Source organism: Eurosta solidaginis, chromosome 5 (genome assembly GCF_040869045.1).
Source record: "Eurosta solidaginis isolate ZX-2024a chromosome 5, ASM4086904v1, whole genome shotgun sequence".
NCBI lineage: Eukaryota > Metazoa > Arthropoda > Insecta > Diptera > Tephritidae > Eurosta > Eurosta solidaginis.
This window is the reverse complement of record NC_090323.1, coordinates 268,336,987-268,356,837: the sequence shown is the minus strand read 5'-3', so window position 1 is coordinate 268,356,837 and position 19,851 is coordinate 268,336,987. Positions and strand designations below refer to the sequence as shown.

The 19,851-nt window shown below is 36.2% G+C and overlaps 3 protein-coding genes across 3 annotated transcripts; 1 reads left to right on the top strand and 2 right to left on the bottom strand.

The window, feature by feature from the left end:
- Positions 1 to 6,174: 6,174 nt before the first annotated feature.
- Positions 6,175 to 6,961, bottom strand: LOC137251806 (uncharacterized). Its single transcript, XM_067786673.1, has 2 exons — positions 6,808 to 6,961; positions 6,175 to 6,745 (listed from the first exon to the last, which is right to left on the bottom strand). Exons 1-2 carry the CDS (start codon positions 6,832 to 6,834, stop codon positions 6,344 to 6,346), a joined length of 429 nt encoding a protein of 142 aa, XP_067642774.1. The 5' UTR covers positions 6,835 to 6,961; the 3' UTR covers positions 6,175 to 6,343.
- Positions 6,962 to 13,455: 6,494 nt separating this feature from the next.
- On the bottom strand, positions 13,456 to 14,246 carry LOC137251805 (uncharacterized). The gene is made up of 2 exons (XM_067786672.1): positions 14,121 to 14,246; positions 13,456 to 14,032 (listed from the first exon to the last, which is right to left on the bottom strand). Exons 1-2 carry the CDS (start codon positions 14,148 to 14,150, stop codon positions 13,601 to 13,603), a joined length of 462 nt encoding a protein of 153 aa, XP_067642773.1. The 5' UTR covers positions 14,151 to 14,246; the 3' UTR covers positions 13,456 to 13,600.
- Positions 14,247 to 17,170: 2,924 nt separating this feature from the next.
- LOC137251803 (threonine-rich protein) lies at positions 17,171 to 18,411 on the top strand. The gene is made up of 4 exons (XM_067786669.1): positions 17,171 to 17,303; positions 17,376 to 17,493; positions 17,550 to 18,111; positions 18,190 to 18,411. The coding sequence occupies exons 1-4, from the start codon at positions 17,289 to 17,291 to the stop codon at positions 18,317 to 18,319; spliced, it is 825 nt and encodes a 274-aa protein (XP_067642770.1). The 5' UTR covers positions 17,171 to 17,288; the 3' UTR covers positions 18,320 to 18,411.
- Positions 18,412 to 19,851: the final 1,440 nt, after the last annotated feature.

The following is a 19,851-nucleotide window of genomic DNA, read 5'->3' as shown; positions in this document are numbered from 1 at the left end:
TCGTGCCTATTGTATTTCGTCGGCTAATTGCTACGAGCATTGATATTTACATATCCATGGCCGTATACGCGGATTGCCATAATTGATTTGGTCGCTTCATAACGCGGAAAGCGACAAGTTGTTTTATTAATAACTTAAGCCACTGCCACAGCATCAAAGCGACCAAGCTTTTTATACATGTCTGCCTTTAATTGGAGTATTATTGAATATGTATATATGTATGTACATTTGTACTTTTTTGCTTTGGTTTGTATTTTCATACATATATATTCAATGATACAATGCTCAACATCTGATCAGCAGGCACATGTCTTTTGTGTATTGTTGGTCTTATTTACATATTTAAGGGTTGATTTGAGGCAGGTCAAATGTATTTAAGTTTGACTTGGCTTATCAAACCTGCCTTTCAAAATATTCAAGTACATAGATACTTACATCATTGTACTGAATAACACATATAAAATGCTTTAGGAAATTTCTTTATAGGTACCTCCCTCCCACCCATAGTCCAAATAATAACTAAATATTTTTTTATTTATTCAATTGTTATCAAATATTTTATTTATTTCAATTTTTCAATTCATTAATAATTCATACTTCATGGTTAATGTGCATACATTTTATGCAAATTAACGTTTTATAAATATGCAATGGATTTCGTGTGCACAGAAATTCCAAGTGTGCAAATGCCGTCGGCAAAACACTATTTGCATGCATATTTCAATATGCATACATTTTCCTAACATTTTAATTTATTAACAAAAAGGGATGGGATAATTCATAAATGTATGATTAATTTACATACATTTCATGAAAGGGCATATTTTGGGTATATGAATAGGTTTTTGTTTGTAAAGAAATAAGCAAAATTTCTGCAATTTGCATCAACATAAAACAAGCAAATATATTGCTATTATTATATTAATTAAGTTCAAATTCATATTAAATCATAAAACAAGCAAATATATTGCTACAAGTAATAAAATTTAAATTTAATTAATCCTACTAAATACCTATATTCCCACAAAGAAATCATATTAAGAGAAAATTCAGAGAATTTATACATCAGCTGAAACTGTTGACAGAAAATTTTCTGCCGTTAACTGGTTAACATTGAAATTGGATTGTGTGTGGTGAAGTGCAAGACGTGTTCACATGCAAAAAAGTTGGAATCTAGCAAAAACGCCTTCTCATTGTGTTTAAATTCTCTGGTTATATAAAAACCAGAGAATTTAAACACAATGAGAAGGCGTTTTTTTGGCATCCACTGCTTACGATCCATTTGCATGTGACACGTCTTGCACTTCACCACTATTCCCCAAATTCATGTTAACTTAACAGGGTGCAAGACGTAACAGAAAATTCTCTTAACGATTTTCTCTGTTCGTCTGTTACCAAAAAATTCTCTGATCAGAGCAAGTATATTGCAAATTTAATTCTCTGATTTTTTGTAAATAAATGATGATGGTTGGAAGGTTGAAGTCTTCGGCACAGACGAAGACAGTCCTGTCCTTACTTGTTTTTTTTTTTATATTCAAAGTGTGAATTTGAATCTGTGCCTATGATTCAGAGCAAAACAAAAACAAAAGTGCTACAGTGTATAGGGGTTGAGCAGCTCCGATGTAAAGAAATATTTTGACAAGTATAAAATACATTATTCAGTCAACAAATATAGTCAAAAACGATTCAGAAAGCTGAATTAAAAATTATTATAAATTTTTGATCTCCTAAAGTAAACACATTTGATTCAAATATGATTCCAAAATGTGGTTGAAAAAATATATTCAGTGTTTGATCATCTAAAGTATTCATATTTGATTACTTCTTTTGTTCAATTGTATGGTAACTCATTTTGTCAGAAAGAGTTATCAAATTATATTGATATGTAGGGAAATTGAAAATTTAATCACCTAAATGGTGAGTGGGTATAAACAAACCTAGATTGGTATATATGTACACACATATATTCCTAAACTAAAGATCAGCCTACACCCCCATTTCCCACCCACTCCATTGATACCAATATATCCATGCATAAGCTAACAAATGTTTGTACATTCACATGTTCAAATAAAAGACAAACCGTTTCAATCAACCACTTCCTACAAAAACTATTCTTACGCACAAGCATATGTACAAATCTATGTTCATATGTAAGCTAAGAAATATTTTTATATTCGCATGTTGACAAACAAAACAAAATTCACTTCAACCATCCAACCATGCGCACAAGCACACATACATATGTACATATGTATGCTCATGTTTTGTATGTAAATCGCAAAATCCTGAAAACTAGCTTCCTCTTTATTTTTCATTCATAAATGCTTCTTCTTAAGTTGTCCAAATAGATGATAGAATTTTGCAATTCAGCAACATGGCATTTGATAAAATCGTCAAAAGACAATTTTTTGCGATTTTATAAATTCCAACTTCGATGCATATTGGGGGTATTCATTGTGACGAGCATAACTACTTTCATAACCCCGTACTTTTCCTTTGAAATAATACCAAACTATTTATAAGCCTGTATGAAAGTACTAATATGGTAGTAAAAAATGCAAATAAACATGCACAGATATTGCCTAGTAAATGCCCACTAACATATTAACAATATAATCTAAAAATTTCCATCCATTGTTCATATAAATTATTGCAAATAATTTTCTCATATCCTGAATTGCCGAGTTGTCACAGCTTATGGACATTTTTATTTGCTATTTGAAACCCCCTATCATATTCTGCCGAAAAATTGTTCGCGCAGTCACGCAGCCAAATTTCCAGCAACTGTGTTGCAGTTGCTACATAAGAGTGGTGTTTTACCCGTTTCTGGCCCGAATTCGCACTGTGACGTCATACTGTATATGCTGACTTGTTTATCACATGTCAGTACAAAGTAAGAATTTTACATTATTTTCATAGATAAAAATTAATATATGGGAGCGGCGAAATAAATTAAAGTAAATTTGCGAAGAAATATAACATTATTTCGCAAAAGAGCAATAAATTCGTTTATTTTAATTTTATAATAAATTCCCCTTTTAGCTGTGAGTTATTAAAGGTATAAACGGCAACACTTTTAACCACTGACGACACATAATTTGGCTCGTGCCTATTGTATTTCGTCGGCTAATTGCTACGAGCATTGATATTTACATATCCATGGCCGTATACGCGGATTGCCATAATTGATTTGGTCGCTTCATAACGCGGAAAGCGACAAGTTGTTTTAATAATAACTTAAGACACTGCCACAGCATCAAAGCGACCAAGCTTTTTATACATGTCTGCCTTTAATTGGAGTATTATTGAATATGTACATATGTATGTACATTTGTACTTTTTTGTTTTGGTTTGTATTTTCATACATATATATTCAATGATACAATGCTCAACATCTGATCAACAGGCACATGTCTTTTGTGTATTGTTGGTCTTATTTACATATTTAAGGGTTGATTTGAGGCAGGTCAAAAGTATTTAAGTTTGACTTGGCTTATCAAACCTGCCTTTGAAAATATTCAAGTATATAGGTACTTACATCATTGTACTGAATAACACATATAAAATGCTTTAGGAAATTTCTTTATAGGTACCTCCCCTCCCACCCATAGTCCAAATAATAACTAAATATTTTTTTATTTATTCAATTGTTATCAAATATTTTATTTATTTCAATTTTTCAATTTATTAATAATTCATACTTCATGGTTAATATGCATACATTTTATGCAAATTAACGTTTTATAAATATGCAATGGATTTCGTGTGCACAGAAATTCCAAGTGTGCAAATGCCGTCGGCAAAACACTATTTGCATGCATATTTCAATTTGCATACATTTTCCTAACATTTTAATTTATTAACAAAAAGGGATGGGATAATTCATAAATGTATGATTAATTTACATACATTTCATGAAAGGGCATATTTTAGGTATATGAATAGGTTTTTGTTTGTAAAGAAATAAGCAAAATTTCTGCAATTTGCATCAACATAAAACAAGCAAATATATTGCTATTATTATATTAATTAAGTTCAAATTCATATTAAATCATAAAACAAGCAAATATATTGCTACAAGTAATAAAATTTAAATTTAATTAATCCTACAAAATACCTACATATATTCCCACAAAGAAATCATATTAAGAGAAAATCCAGAGAATTTATACACCAGCTGAAACTGTTGACAGAGAATTTTCTGCTGTTAACTGGTTAACATTGAAATTGGATTGTGTGTGGTGAAGTGCAAGACGTGTTCACATGCAAAAAAGTTGGAACCTAGCAAAACGCCTTCTCATTGTGTTTAAATTCTCTGGTTCCATTTTAAAAACCGCCACGTAATCATCATCAGGCAATTTCGTAATCTTATCAAAGGTTTCACCGAGACGCGAACCGCGAATCACACGGTGAAACTGCAGTTGCTAAATATATCCATTCACAAACAAAATAAAGTATCATTAATTATATTCTTTAATATTTATTTGGAAAATGTTTATTGATAAGTTGAAAGTTAGAAACATTGAATAAAAAAATTCAATTGAAAATTTTTAACATATTTGAAATTTAAAGATAATATATTGAATATAAATTATTATTTTATAACATATATAAGTGGCAAAATACACAAGTAGCACCACATTTAATACGAATAGGCTTCAAACTGTATTTCTTGTCAGCAATCAAAAATTTCAAGGCACATAAAACCACCTATACAAAAAATCGATATACCCAATGATAGATTTGAACATATCCATTTGGATTTGGTTGGTCCACTTCCACCAAACCACTAGGCTAACCTGCTTGAATATTCAATTATTATAAGCCTATGTTAAGCTCGCGAATTCTTAAATATTAAGCTTAAAGTTTCAAGTAAAAGCTCTTCTACAAATTTTGAAAACGGAAAAACTTATTGCAAACAAAATTCAAGAATTCTTATCATCCAATTGGTTGGATTGGTAGGTAAAACTAAAAAAAAAAATTTCGAAGAGCAAGAAAGGATGTACAAGTTTTATTAAAAACCGTAACACAGAGTCCCGCAGTTAGATGACGTGACATGGAAAGCCCATTGGTCTTTACAAGAGCATTCTAGCAGTCAATCTCTTGGGCAAACCTATAACAATGAACTCATACAAACGTTGCAAACAAATGCAAGGCAGAACCGTCTTCTAAGAAAACGTCAGTTGAAAACGTTTACTAAATTTTCGCACCGCTTTTAAGTTATGTTAAATGCAGTTTCTCGGCCGCCGTGGTGGGATGGTAGCGTGCTCCGCCTACCACACCGAAGATCCTGGGTTCACGCCCCAGTCAAAGCCACATCAAAATTTTAGAAATAAGGTTTTTCAATTAGAAGAAAATGTTTCTAAGCTGGGTCGCCTCTCGGCAGTGTTTGGCAAGCACTCCGAGTGTATTTCTGCTTTGAAAAGCTCTCAGTGATAATACATCTGCCTTGGAATTTCTTACAACTTCACTTCGCTGTTTGGGAGAGTCGAAATTAATCATAAATGTTCCATTGTTTTTGGTCCGACAGTCGAAAAGTTCAGCTACAACGAAACCTCTCCTAATGACGAAATATGGTCAGAGCCAGCACCAGTATAAAATATATATCAAGCTTCAGGGATGTCGCCGATGGAAATACACGTAACCAGATAGATTATGTTGTGACATACTTGGACAGCAATCTTTTCGCAGCCAAAATACGCGACCGCATTTGCGGAGATAAAAATAATCCCCACAGACTGCCAAACATTTCGCAACTTCACTCTCACACCTGCTCTCGGAGAGCACAAATCAACCCGACGGAATACAGAAGCAGACACTGCCGCTGGGGCAACGTTTCGGTCGAACGCAAAAAAAAAGGGCGCGAACGCTACCGCAAGTTGAAAGTGGAGTCAAGACGTCTTTTGAGGAAGAAAAAAAAAAATGGTGGCAGAAAGACATGCGTGTGAGGAGCTTGAGCTGCTAGCTTCGGTAGCAAATTTTCAATGAAAAACTTCGGTGACAGACGGAAGGGTTTAAGCTCCGAGAAAAACTCCTTTAAAACCGAAAACAACGTACTGGTAACCGATGCCAAGATGGTGCTTCTATTTTGGAAATTGAATAGAAAAGTTGTAACTAAAATTTTGATTAAACAAAGGTAGATGAGCGCTGTTTCTGCTCAAAAAAAACTACTTCTGGTTGCCAACCAATCACATTTTCTTGTTCGTGTATTTTAGTAAAGTAATTTCTTAATTTTTTTTTCGCAAAGGATTGAATTCAATATTGATTTCTCATTTATGTAGGTATTAAATTTGCAAATTGAACTTTTGCGTACTTAAATCATACAGCTTAACCTTAACTTTTAAGAACATTCTGCACCATTAGCGACACAAATTTCCGGGCGTGATGAATCACATGTCAGCACATTAGGGCAACTGCCGCTGATGTGTCGCAATAACGAAGTGCCATTACATTGGGCAAATGTTGTTGGTGTTAGGCAGGTGAACAATTTACTTCCGTCACAGGCGCCACAAATATTATGTTCAACTGCACAGTCTGCTACCGCATTTGGCACACATTTTTCAGGAGCATCGGCGACACAAACATGACCTTCGGGGCAATTGAATATTTGGGAAGCATCACTGCGAGTTCTATGGCAAATGTGGAATGATTGTTCTGTGAGACAAGCAATGCCATTGAGACTGCAAGTATTGCATTTTGCTGAAACGCGAGTAAATAAGAACGCTGCTGCGACAAAGCAACTCTGTGTTGAAAAAAAAATTAATTAATATTATTAATATATATATATATATTTTGTTAACTCACCATTAGAAAGAATTTCAAATGACGCATTTTTAAAGCTGTGCTTCCTAAGGCAACAAAAACTGCACTAAACGTTTTTAGTAAAAAATAAGTTAGCTTTATTTAAGATCTTCGTATGGGAAGATAATTTTACGTAACACTTATACGATAAGACAGGAAAATTTAATTCATATCTTCATATGGGAACGTCAAGTTATATATAAATCAAACTACAGCTACATATGTAAATATTTGGTACAGTTAAGACAAAAGTGCGGTAGCTGTGTTGGTTTTGCTGATCTTAGAGATAGGAAAAGATTTATGCCAAACAGCTACCGAGCAATGTGATGAGGCGAAGACGTTTTAAAAAGTTATATATGTACATACGCTGACATACATAAATGAATGCATACAAAATCGCTTCCCTTTACTCAGAGGGATAATAGAATAAGTCCAACTGAAGGCAAATGATTCACGTAATATCCATAAATACTATAATTCCAAGCATTTTTTACAGCTCTTTTGAAATAATATTTTTCGGCAAGGCGGAAGTTGAGAAGGTCCCGTCCTTGAAGTGTAGTTTGCAAATATTTATAAATCTTTAAAGTTATATGATAGTTAAAGGGGTTGAATGCTTGATATATATTTGCCAAGTTAACTCGAGTTTATCTCAGTTTGGAACTTACAAAGATACTTTTGCCTACGACTAAAATAACTTCAAAATGCACTACCTTGAAAACAAATAACTCTCCTAGCAAAGGGAGAAAACTGCCCCAAAATTGAAGGTGAGCTGATGGAAATGTACTCTTTACTATAGAGGTGTTCTTGAGGTATTTGTGGAGCGCTTACTTCATATTTATTATTATTCTTTAGGTTTGGTAGTCGCCGAACAAGCAAAGCACCAACGTCGAAAGAGTTTATTGCTCATTTGCGCATTTGAAAAGCCATATTTTCCAAGCTCCCTCGTGCGTAGAGTGCTTTAATTGTTTTACATTAGCAATATATTTTGTTTTAATTTTTTTGTAAAACTCAAGCAAAAAAAAATAATATTTAAATCATATTAACAAATTATATTTTGAGTGCGATCAAACATGCGTGCATACTTGTTGCATCTTTGCTCGTTAATCAACGAACAGCAAGTAACACAACGATGACTCAGTTTTCACTTGTACTTCACCTCATGCGCGAATTTTATGTTGAAACTTTTTTTCGATATTCACCACGAACACACATACTACTACAAAAAATTTGTGGCGTTGTCCATCCATCACTAAGACCCTTTTGCAGAAATGTTTTGAGTAAATTTTAAAATTTGTCAAAATGATACGAGTTTAACTGCTCATAAATAGCAACTTTTGAATTATGAAGATAGCTTGCCATTCTGAAAGTGGGCCTATGAGTCGGTCTTGTAGTGGACCTGTACTCACCACTTAAATTTTTTTGGGTTAGAAATCGTTCTTGCATTTTTCCAAATAAGTATTTAAAAGCATTTCAGCAGGGGTAACTTTAAGTATTTTACTAGTAATTATAAAGTTTTGAAACTTTATCACTAAAAGGTGAACAAAATAAATTAAAAGGAAAAAATTATGATAAATTAAAATAAAATAAAGTTAAATAATATAAAATGAAATAAAATAAAAATGTAAACCAAGCTAAGGAATTTAGCAAAACAAAAAATTTAACAAAATAAAGTATAAATATAAAGTTAAAATGAAATAACTAAAAATATAAAAAATAAAGCAAAATAAAATGAAAACAAGTAAGGAAGGCTAAGTTCGGGTGTAACCGAACATAACATACTCAGTTGAGAGCTATGGAGACAAAATAAGGAAAATCAATCTGGGGTAACCCTGGAATGTGGTTGTATAACATGTGTATCAAATGAAAGGTATTAAAGAGTATTTTAAGAGAGAGTAGGCCATAGTTCTATGGATGAACGCCATTTAGGGATATCGCCATAAAGGTAGACCAGGGCTGACTCTAGAATTTGTTTGTACGATATGGGTATCAAATGAAAGGTGTTACTGAGCATTTTAAGAGGGAGTGGGCCTTAGGTCTATCGGTGGACGCCTTTTCGAGATGTCCCCATTAAGGTGGACCAGGGGTGATTCTATAATGTGTTTGTACGATATGGGTATCAAATGAAAGCTGTTAATGAGTATTTTGAAAAGGAGTGATCCTTAGTTCCATAGGTGGACGCCGTTTCGAGATATCGCCATAAAGGTGGACCAGGGGTGTCTCTAGAATGTGTTTGTACGATATGGGAATCAAATGAAAGGTGTTACTGAGCATTTTAAGAGGGAGTGGGCATTAGGTCTATAGGTGGACGCCTTTTCGAGATATCGCCATTAGGGTGGGCCAGGGGTGACTCTAGAATGTTTGTACGGTATGGGTATCAAACGAAAGGTGTTACTGAGCATTTTAAGAGGGAGTGGGCATGAGGTCTATAGGTGGACGCCTTTTCGAGATATCGTCATTAGGGTGGGCCAGGGGTGACTCTAGAATGTGTTTGTACGATATGTGCATCAAACGAAAGGTGTTACTGAGCATTTTAAGAGGGAGTGGGCATTAGGTCTATAGGTGGACGCCCTTTCGAGATATCGCCATTAGGGTGGGCCAGGGGTGACTCTAGAATGTTTGTACGATATGGGTATCAAACGAAAGGTGTTACTGAGCATTTTAAGAGGGAGTGGGCATTAGGTCTATAGGTGGACGCCTTTTCGAGATATCGCCATTAGGGTGGGCCAGGGGTGACTCTAGAATGTGTTTGTACGATATGGGTATCAAATGAAAGGTGGTAAGGAGTATTTTAAAAGGGAGTAATCCTTAGTTCTATAGGTTGACGCCTTTTTGAGATATCGCCATAAAGGTGGACCAAGGGTGACTCTAGAATGTTTGTACGATATGGGTATCAAACGAAAGGTGTTACTGAGCATTTTAAGAGGGAGTGGGCATTAGGTCTATAGGTGGACGCCTTTTCGAGATATCGCCATTAGGGTGGGCCAGGGTGACTCTAGAATGTGTTTGTACGATATGGGTATCAAATGAAAGGTGGTAATGAGTATTTTAAAAGGGAGTAATCCTTAGTTCTATAGGTGGACGCCTTTTCGAGATATCGCCATAAAGCTGGACCAAGGGTGACTCTAGAATGTTTGTACGGTATGGGTATCAAACGAAAGGTGTTACTGAGCATTTTAAGAGGGAGTGGGCATTAGGTCTATATGTGGACGCCTTTTCGAGATATCGCCATTAGGGTGGGCCAGGGTGACTCTAGAATGTGTTTGTACGATATGGGTATCAAATGAAAGGTGGTAATGAGTATTTTAAAAGGGAGTAATCCTTAGTTCTATAGGTGGACGCCTTTTCGAGATATCGCCATTAGGGTGGGCCAGGTGTGACTCTAGAATGTTTGTACGATATGGGTATCAAACGAAAGGTGTTACTGAGCATTTTAAGAGGGAGTGGGCATTAGGTCTATAGGTGGACGCCTTTTCGAGATATCGCCATTAGGGTGGGACAGGGGTGACTCTAGAATGTTTGTACGATATGGGTATCAAACGAAAGGTGTTACTGAGCATTTTAAGAAGGAGTGGACATTAGGTCTATAGGTGGACGCCTTTTCGAGATATCGCCATTAGGGTGGGCCAGGGGTGACTCTAGAATGTTTGTACGATATGGGTATCAAACGAAAGGTGTTACTGAGCATTTTAAGAAGGAGTGGACATTAGGTCTATAGGTGGACGCCTTTTCGAGATATCGCCATTAGGGTGGGCCAGGGGTGACTCTAGAATGTTTGTACGATATGGGTATCAAACGAAAGGTGTTACTGAGCATTTTAAGAGGGAGTGGACATTAGGCCTATAGGTGGACGCCTTTTCGAGATATCGCCATTAGGGTGGGCCAGGGTGACTCTAGAATGTGTTTGTACGATATGGGTATCAAATGAAAGGTGGTAATGAGTATTTTAAAAGGGAGTAATCCTTAGTTCTATAGGTGGACGCCTTTTCGAAATATCGCCATTAGGGTGGGCCAGGTATGACTCTAGAATGTTTGTACGATATGGGTATCAAACGAAAGCTGTTACTGAGCATTTTAAGAAGGAGTGGGCATTAGGTCTATAGGTGGACGCGTTTTCGAGATATCGCCATTAGGGTGGGCCAGGGGTGACTCTAGAATGTTTGTACGATATGGGTATCAAACGAAAGGTGTTACTGAGCATTTTAAGAAGGAGTGGACATTAGGTCTATAGGTGGACGCCTTTTCGAGATATCGCCATTAGGGTGGGCCAGGGGTGACTCTAGAATGTTTGTACGATATGGGTATCAAACGAAAGGTGTTACTGAGCATTTTAAGAGGGAGTGGACATTAGGCCTATAGGTGGACGCCTTTTCGAGATATCGCCATTAGGGTGGGCCAGGGTGACTCTAGAATGTGTTTGTACGATATGGGTATCAAATGAAAGGTGGTAATGAGTATTTTAAAAGGGAGTAATCCTTAGTTCTATAGGTGGACGCCTTTTCGAAATATCGCCATTAGGGTGGGCCAGGTATGACTCTAGAATGTTTGTACGATATGGGTATCAAACGAAAGCTGTTACTGAGCATTTTAAGAAGGAGTGGGCATTAGGTCTATAGGTGGACGCGTTTTCGAGATATCGCCATTAGGGTGGGCCAGGGGTGACTCTAGAATGTTTGTACGATATGGGTATCAAACGAAAGGTGTTACTGAGCATTTTAAGAGGGAGTGGACACTAGGTCTATAGGTGGACGCCTTTTCGAGATATCGCCATTAGGGTGGGCCAGGGGTGACTCTAGAATGTTTGTACGATATGGGTATCAAACGAAAGGTGTTACTGAGCATTTTAAGAGGGAGGGGGCATTAGGTCTATAGGTGGACGCCTTTTCGAGATATCGCCATTAGGGTGGGACAGGGGTGACTCTGGTATGTTTTTGTACGATATGGATATCAAATTAAAGGTATTAATGAGTGTTTTTAAAGCGAGTGGCCCTTAGATGTATATGTGAAGGCGTTCTCGCGATATCGACCAAAATGTGGACCAGGTGATCCAGAAAATCATCTGTCGGGTACTGCTAATTTATTTATATATGCAATACCACTAACAGTATTCCTGCCAAGATTCCAAGGGCTGTTGATTTCGCCTTGTAGAACTTTTTCATTTTCTTCTACTTAATATGGTAGGTGTCACACCCATTTTACAAAGTTTTTTCTAAAGTTATATTACCATGTTTCATCACTTTTTTCGTATTTGGTATAGAATTATGGCATTTTTTTCATTTGTCGTAATTTTCGATATCGATAAAGTGGGCGTGGTTATGGTCAGATTTCGCCCATTTTTTATACCAAGAAAAAGTGAGCTTAGGTAAGTACGTGGGCTAAGTTTAGTAAAGATATATCGGATTTTGCTCAAGTTATTGTGTTAATGGCCGAGCGGAAGGACAGACGGTGGACTGTGTATAAAAACTGGGCGTGGCTTCCACCGATTTCGCCCATTTTCACAGAGAACAGTAACCGTCATAGAATCTATGCTCTTACCAAATTTGAGAAGGATTGGTAAATTTTTGTTCGACTTATGGCAATAAAAGTATTCTAGACAAACTAAATGAAAATGGGCGGAGCCACGCCCATTTTGAAATTTTCTTTTATTTTTGTATTTTGTTGCATCATATCATTACTGGAGTTGAATTTTGACTTAATTTACTTATATACAGTAAAGATATTAAATTTTTTGTTAAAATTTGAATTTAAAAAATTTTTTTTTTAAAAAGTGGGCGTGTTCTTCATCCAATTTTGCTAATTTTTATTTAGCGCATATAGAGTAATAGTAGTAACGTTCTTGCCAAATTTCATCATGATATCTTCAACGACTGCCAAATTACAGCTTGCAAAACTTTTAAATTACCTTCTTGTAAAAGTGGGCGGTGCCACGCCCATTGTCCAAAATCTTACTAATTTTCTATTCTGCGTCATAACGTCAACCCATCTACCAAGTTTCGTCGCTTTATCTGTCTTTTGTAATGAGTTATCGCACTTTTTCGGTTTTTCGAAATTTTCGATATCGAAAAAGTGGGCGTGGTTATAGTCCGATATCGTTCATTTTAAATAGCGATCTGAGATGAGTGCTCAGGAACCTACATACCAAATTTCATCAAGATACCTCAAAATTTACTCAAGTTATCGTGTTAACGGACGGACGGACGGACGGACGGACGGACGGACGGACGGACATGGCTCAATCAAATTTTTTTCGATCCTGATTATTTTGATATATGGAAGTCTATATCTATCTCGATTCCTTTATATATGTACAACCAACCGTTATCCAATCAAACTTAATATACTCTGTGAGCTCTGCTCAACTGAGTATAAAAAGTCAAAAAGCAAAGAAACATGCTTGAAATGCTTCACTAAACTTTAGAATTGTTTTTGTGCGGCCGAAAACGGTTTCATGAGTTTAAAATTTTCCTATCTCGTTTAATGTAATGTAAGTTGGATTTCATGAATTCATTAGTATGTGAATTATACACAAGATTTCTTACAAATTTTGAGATTTTTATTAAAAAAAATCGATGATACTCCATTCAAGGCATCGATGGATTAAACTATTTGAAACGGTTTTTCATAGTAGCTTGGGAAATAAATTCAGAAAACTAGTACAATTTATAAAAATATTAAGACAAAATTTTATTATTTATTTCTTTACATACTATATTTTGTTTATAATAAACATAAGAATCTGTAAAGTATTTATTTATCATAGAGAAATTCAAACAATTAATTTCTACATTAATCAATTCAATTAACTGGCAGGTACATCTAGATCGCACTCAATTTGCCCTTGCACTTGACATTCACCAACACAAAGCTCTCCGCCCCCCGTAGAAGAGCATAACAAGCCAGTCGGGCAGCTACCCCTTGTAACAACTTGAGCACCATTGCATTGTGCAAATGTGGTGCGGCTGGTGCAGGCAAACATTTCGCTATTCGCAGTGCAACCGCATATTGGAGGTGTACAATCAGCGGGCGCATTCCCTGCTTCAGAGCATTTGATTTTTAGGTTTGTACAGGTGCCTTGATTAGGGCATTCATGTCTTGTTGTATTATCTGGCTGATTATTATAACAAATATAAAATTCTGTTTGGCTGATACAAGCAATACCGTTACTATTGCAAACACCGCAGCTTGCTGTCGTTTGTTGCACCAACAAAGTTGATATTGTTATGACGGAAAGCTATTAGAATAGTATTTAATTATTTACTTTGTAGGTACTAAACATTTGGATATTTTAATTAATTTTATTATGTAAATTAGTTGCCTACCAAAATTGTTAGTTTTGTGTGTTGCCTCATGTTGCTGCCGTTCAAATATCTTTATAAGCAATTACTAAATTTGATTCAACGGCACGAATAGCTTTTTATAGAATTTGTGACAAAATAGGGTTTCAACACAACTGCAGTGAGTGAAGATAACAACAAATAAAGTTAATATAAATAAGATTATATTCTTGACTTATATAATGTATTAAAAGTTGCACTACGTTACCACGGGAGCAAATTCGTCTCACTAAGTAATACAACCAATATTTATTTATTCTTCGGTGATATGGCAGAATTTTGCAGTGGAGATAACTATCCACGAAATAGTCGCTTAAGCGTTTACAAAGAGCTCTCAATTTTTAAACCCTTGAGGTATATAAATCCATTACTAGCCAGCCAGGGAAAACAATCGAAAAGCCCCCAACTTTTAAGAAAAATAGATTTATTTTATGCGGCCGCCGTGGTATGATGGCAGCGTGCTCCGCCTACTACACCGAAGATCATGGGTTCACGCCCCGGGCAAAGCAACATCAAAATTTTAGAAACAAGTTTTTTCAATTAGAGGATATTTTTCTAAGCGGGGTCGCCCCCCGGCAGTGTTCGGGAGTGTATTTCTGCAATGAAAAGCTCTCATTGAATACTCATCTGCCTTGCAGATGCCGTTCGGAGTCGGCATAAAAAACAGGTCCCGGCACGAAGCAAATTGGAAGAGAAGCTCGCCCTAAAATCTCTTCGGAGGTTATCGCGCCTTCATTTATTTATTTACTATTTAAGGCTTTTAACATCGAAGAAAATAATTACATGGAATGTGAGTAATGAAAAAAAACCGCGTTGCCACATTTTTCGTAAAATTTTTCGAAGTATGCATGGTTGATTTCCGCATTTCCCTACAATTCGAAAAAAAATAAAAATTCGGCCGCATTAAGTCGCGAAAATAGATGCCGTCTCTTGTGCATAATGTGGTCTAATAACATACTTCCTATATCTGCTGTTAATCCATCGTGAGCTTTATATTTAAACGGTTTTTTTAAGTTGACTTGACAGCACTTTTTTTGTAATTGAAATTTAAGTAACTTCCCGATAAGCTACAAGCTTGAATCTTGGAATATAGTTCAGAGCCCGATGACAGTGCCATAATAAGAAAAAAATTGCGTCTAGGCGGCGCAAGGATCGAGATATTCACAAAAATCGTGTTTGTGGTCCGATTTGGCTCATATTTGGAACAAATATTACATACAGTCCGGTAGAAGTGACATAAAAATATTTTGGAGTTGGAGGAGGGACAAGCATACGTGGCGCAGAGTCGAGTAAAGTCTTTGGAAGGATTATGTATTGAGGACTTAGATTGTAACAAATTGTCAGGAAAGAGTCCTTGTAATAATGAATCACTAAATTAACTAAATAGAATGAGATATAATAATAGGCAATTAAATAAAGAATGAAAATAAAATAATTAAAAGAAATCTGTAAGTTAAACGGTTTTATTGAAAACAATACTTATATGATATAATAATAATACTAAAAGCTAGCAAATATTTAGGTAGGTCCTAGGTACTAGTCAAAACACTCCTCATCAATCTAGGGCATTGATCAGACAATTAAATAAAAGCGTTGGACGTGTCAAATTTCTATTGATAGTCATATATAAGACCAAATGAACTTTAATCAGGTTATGCTACGCTTCACATTTTTAGAAATTTCACGCGCCCAACGCTTTTATTTAATTGTCTGATCAACGCCCCAGATCGATGAGGAGTTTGATGACTAGTATCTAGGACGTATTCAAGTTAAGATACGTAATAAATTGTGACGTTATATTAAGGTCATTGCGAATAGTCTTATTGCAGCATAGCATCAGCATAGCATGTAGCCAATTCGATTCTGAAGGCTTCATTTAGTTCAAACTCTTTGGGGCCATTTTTAGATTCCTGTTTTTAGGCACTATTGAAAACCACGCAATTTCCAAGAAATTAATCAAGGTATATTCCTTGTATTTTTCTATGTTTTTCCAGTTTTATGCAAGAATTTGTCTACCGACTTGCCTTTGGTTTACGTGTACTGGGTTGAAGAAAAACGTTTCGATGTACATTTTACCAGCCTATCTAGAGTTTTTACTAGGAAAGATGCTAGGTCGATAAGCCCGCAGCCATTGAGCACAATTTATGTTTCCTGCTTTCGGTAGAGTCCCGTCCTGCTATATGGTGCAGAAGCATGGACCATGACAACATCAGATGAAGCGGCTCTGGGAGTGTTCGAGAGAAAAGTTCTTCGAAAGATTTATGGACCTCCACGCATTGGCGATGCTGAGGACCTAAGAAGATTTAATGATGAGCTGTATAAGCTCTACGCAGACATTAACATAGTCCAGCGAATGAAAGATGACGCTCCGGCCTAGAAAGTGTTTTTATCGGAATTCGCCTATGGAAACAGAGGAAGAGGGCGGCCCCCACTCCACTGGAAGGACCAGGTGGAAAACGATTTAAACTCCCTTGGTGTGACCAATTGGCGCCAGTTGACAGGGAAAAGAAGCGACTGGCGCGTCTTGTTGGACGGCCATAACCGTTTAAATGGTTAAGCGCCAATTAAGTAAGTAAGTAAGTAAGCTTTCGGTAGAAAGATAACAAGAGGCGTACTCCAAGAGATTTGGACTAACTTTTGGGTCATCAGCAACATCGATTCAAATTTAAAATAATGGGCGTGGCTTCTCGTTGTTAAGACTCAATTTTTCACCACAACACCGAAGCTGTAACTCTGGCAATTTTTCACGTATCGCAAAAAAAAAGTGCTGAGCGAAGTTGTTGTGCTGGATTTTAAGAATTAAGCTTAATTGCTCTTTTTTTACCCACATATTCGTCGCTGTGCTCACAATTCCTAGAACTAAATTTATAGTTACAAATTTTACCTTCACTTTTTGGACCATAATCTTTTGCCTTGAAACCGTCCGATAACCAACTGAATTTCCACACCACACTTCCATGAGCTCGTTGCACTGTTCCATAGATAAACTTTAGACAAACAAGAGTGTGAACGTAATCTCATATCAAAATGACACAACATAAATCACCCGAGATCTAACTCAATTCACCCAGAAAAAATATAAAACCCAGAGTTTCTGATACGCGAGGTTTAGTTAGAAGGAATGTTGTATAGGGAAACACAGCAAATATCACTATGTGGAGAATTAGTGTAATATTGTGAAACTTTTTCAAGCCACAAATTTTTTTGTCTAATTATGTCTATCTCACTTTTGTTGAACAGATAACAATCTTTGTAGTCTTTATGGCCGGATCTGACGTCAACGCCGCTTGTAATATATGTAATCCAAATAACGGAGCTGCTTGCGCGTCAAACACAACATTTCGACTATGCTTTAACGGTAATAAGACTAACAATAATTTAGAAAATATTTTCAATTTCTTCTTATGCTTGAAGGTGTACCACAAAATCCAGTATATACTTGCCCCAATGCGGGTGACGTCTGCACTGCCTTGGGTTTGATTTGTGCAGATCCCCAAAGTAATTCCCACGTTAAAGCAGATTGTGGCAATACAGCACAGTGTGGATTATGTCAAGGTGTTAATGATGGCGCTTATACTTGCACAAGTCAGAATACATTTGGCATGTGCATGGGAGGTCAATTGACGACTGTGATAGCCACTTGTCCCACTAATGAAATATGTCTGACGTCACAAGCCAATGGTGGTATAAGTCCATGTGTTAATACATGCTTAAGGGATCCCAATAATATGTGCGACATTGCCAGCTCCACCACAGCCACGCCAACAACAGCAACCACGCCCACAAATGCTACCACTACAACCACTCCAACATCTTTGTTAACATCGTCTTCTGGAACAACGTCCACTGTCACGGCGACAAGCCCATCTACACCTACTTCTTCAACTGGTTTTACTGCGAGTGCTGAGGATTCAATTTGTGCGAGTCGTACACAAGTTGGACGTTATCCATATCCAAATGATACAGCCTGTACCACGTGAGTATCCTCATCTTTTATTTTGGTTCTTGAAACTTATCCGATTTCTGACAAATCACATTTTCTTCGTTATTACAGCTACGTCTATTGTTACTTAGATAGAAGCACAAACCGTTTGGCGGGTCGAGCCATGTCTTGCCCTAATGGAAAGTATTTCAATCAGAGCATAAACAGTTGTCAAGCAGCTTTACCAGCCGGTTGCGTATGATACGACTCACCGATGATGAGGGAATAGTTTAAGAATTATGAAATATATTTAAGGTTAAGAAATAAAAAACAATTAAAAAAGTATCTCAAAAATTTGAGAAAATATTTTTTTTCAGTTTGAATAGCATCATTATTTATAATTTTAAACTAAATATTTTATTTTACTCCTCGCAAGTGCACACTTTATTTAAGTGAGGGTTGAGAAATGTTTTTAGGGTAATAAAATAATAGTTACAAGCCAGCTATCCGTTAGTAAGTTAATATCTCCTGCCATTTCGAAAACGTCTTATTTAACCCAGATATGCCCATACGTTGTACAAGAACTTTTCCATCGTGACTTTGTATTATTTTCCATTGAAATGACAATAAAAAGATGAATTGATAATGATTTTAAAAAAATGTATTTAGAAAGTTGGATTAGAGCCGTTCTATATATAGGACATTGGGCACATGGTATACTATGACATCATTTAAATTATTTCCTGTGATATGTAACAAAACATTTTACATATAATCCTATATTACATTTTTCGCACCTTGTTGGTTCCTTTTGATGGCAATCGCCACACCTGGTTTGTTTATCCTGTGGAATTACCAAATGATCTATTCGATCATACCAAAAATCGTCGATGGAACTTTGTGAAGGATGTCCTTTTTGATAGACATTACCCCTTTTATTTTGGGTGAGCAAAGTTGTCGCAATACTTCTTCTGAAAGATAATTGATCCATTGTTCCACCATTATGTTTATGTATCTACCAGGCATTTTGAACAGCCATATCTACACCATGAGTTGTGAGGGGAAAATACCATTTCTTACCTCCAATGGCAGTGCGGTGAAGGCTAATATTTTGGTCTGAACGGTCAACCCCTCCCATGCTCTTATTATAATATTTTACGACACATGGTTGTTCAACTTGTATGTATTTCTTTTCCTTTTGGGAGTAACGTGTGGTCAAATTTGTGGGATTCACTCCGATTGCATTGGAACAAAAGGTCACGATATTATTGTCGTTCCACTTTATGAATATTATGTCGCTATCAGGAATTTTGATGAAATCATAACTACCACGAGCACTTTTCTTCATAATCTTAGAATTAGTTAAAGTGCTTCCAGGAATACGATTCTCCCTCATTGCGCCCGTGCCAAAAATCTGTTTATTGGGAAGTTGTTCAAGTAGAGAGATTGAAGAAAAAATTATCGAAATACAAATGAAAATGTTGGTCCTTCCCTTTTGACTTCAAAACGTCAGCATATTCTAGCACTACAGGCGTTTCAACACCAAGGTTCTTATAAATTTCATTGATATTTGTGGAAGCACCTTGATAAGGTTCGAACCAGTTTATATAGCCTTGTCTAGTCGTACCAACCCACAGTTTGTAACCGTAGCGTATTGGTTTGCCATGGATATACTGCTTACAGCCGTGTTTTCCTGTATAAGGAAGCATGTCTTCATCTACGCTATGATTTTCTTCAGTATAGGCAGCTTCCATAAACTTTTTATTCAAGTGTGTAAACAATGGTCTTACTTTG